This window comes from Rhagoletis zephyria, unplaced genomic scaffold (genome assembly GCF_001687245.7).
Source record: "Rhagoletis zephyria isolate East Lansing unplaced genomic scaffold, Rhagoletis_zephyria_1.1 Rzeph_scaffold_55145, whole genome shotgun sequence".
NCBI classification, from domain to species: domain Eukaryota; kingdom Metazoa; phylum Arthropoda; class Insecta; order Diptera; family Tephritidae; genus Rhagoletis; species Rhagoletis zephyria.
In genome coordinates this window covers 872-1,825 of record NW_016212197.1, presented here as the reverse complement: position 1 = coordinate 1,825, position 954 = coordinate 872, and the positions used below count along the sequence as shown (strand labels likewise).

The following is a 954-nucleotide window of genomic DNA, read 5'->3' as shown; positions in this document are numbered from 1 at the left end:
AGTAGGCTCCTCGGTGGTAGTAGGCCCATCGGTAGTAGATTCTTCGGTATGAGCGGGCTCTTCAGTAGTAGTAAGCTCTTCGGTGGTGGTAGGCCCATCGGTAGTAGTTTCTTCAGTAGAAGCAGGCTCTTCAGTAGGAGTAGGCTCTTCGGTAGTTGTAGGTCCATCGGTAGTAGATTCTTCGGTAGAAGCAGGCTCTTCAGTGGAAGTAGGCCCATCGGTAGTAGATTCTTCGGTAGGAGCAGGGTCTTCAGTAGTAGTAAGCTCTTCGGTGGTNAGTAGGCCCATCGGTAGTAGATTCTTCGGTATGAGCGGGCTCTTCAGTAGTAGTAAGCTCTTCGGTGGTGGTAGGCCCATCGGTAGTAGTTTCTTCAGTAGAAGCAGGCTCTTCAGTAGGAGTAGGCTCTTCGGTAGTTGTAGGTCCATCGGTAGTAGATTCTTCGGTATGAGCGGGCTCTTCAGTAGTAGTAAGCTCTTCGGTGGTGGTAGGCCCATCGGTAGTAGTTTCTTCAGTAGAAGCAGGCTCTTCAGTAGGAGTAGGCTCTTCGGTAGTTGTAGGTCCATCGGTAGTAGATTCTTCGGTAGAAGCAGGCTCCTCAGTAGGAGTAGGCTTTTCGGTGGTAGTAGGCTCATCGGTAGTAGATTGTTCGGTAGAAGCAGGCTCTTCAGTAGGAGTAGGCTCTTCGGTGGTAGTAGGCCCATCGGTTGTAGATTCATCGGTAGAAGCAGGCTCTTCAGTGGAAGTAGGCCCATCGGTAGTAGATTCTTCGGTAGAAGCAGGCTCTTCAGTAGGAGTAGGCTCTTCGGTAGTTGTAGGTCCATCGGTAGTAGATTCTTCGGTAGAAGCAGGCTCTTCAGTAGGAGTAGGCTCTTCGGTGGTAGTAGGCCCATCGGTTGTAGATTCATCGGTAGAAGCAGGCTCTTCAGTGGAAGTAGGCCCATCGGTAGTAGATT

At 50.7% G+C, this 954-nt stretch overlaps 1 protein-coding gene across 1 annotated transcript in view; it reads right to left on the bottom strand.

Moving 5' to 3' along the window:
• Positions 1–3: 3 nt before the first annotated feature.
• Positions 4–954, bottom strand: part of LOC108356187 (cell surface glycoprotein 1-like) — a gene marked incomplete at both ends in the record, with an annotated part of 1,518 nt that continues 567 nt past the window's right edge. The window contains 2 exons of the mRNA XM_017607311.1: positions 4–264; positions 314–919. Coding sequence (XP_017462800.1) covers positions 4–264; positions 314–919 — 867 coding nt within the window. The remainder of the gene's footprint in view (positions 265–313; positions 920–954) is intronic.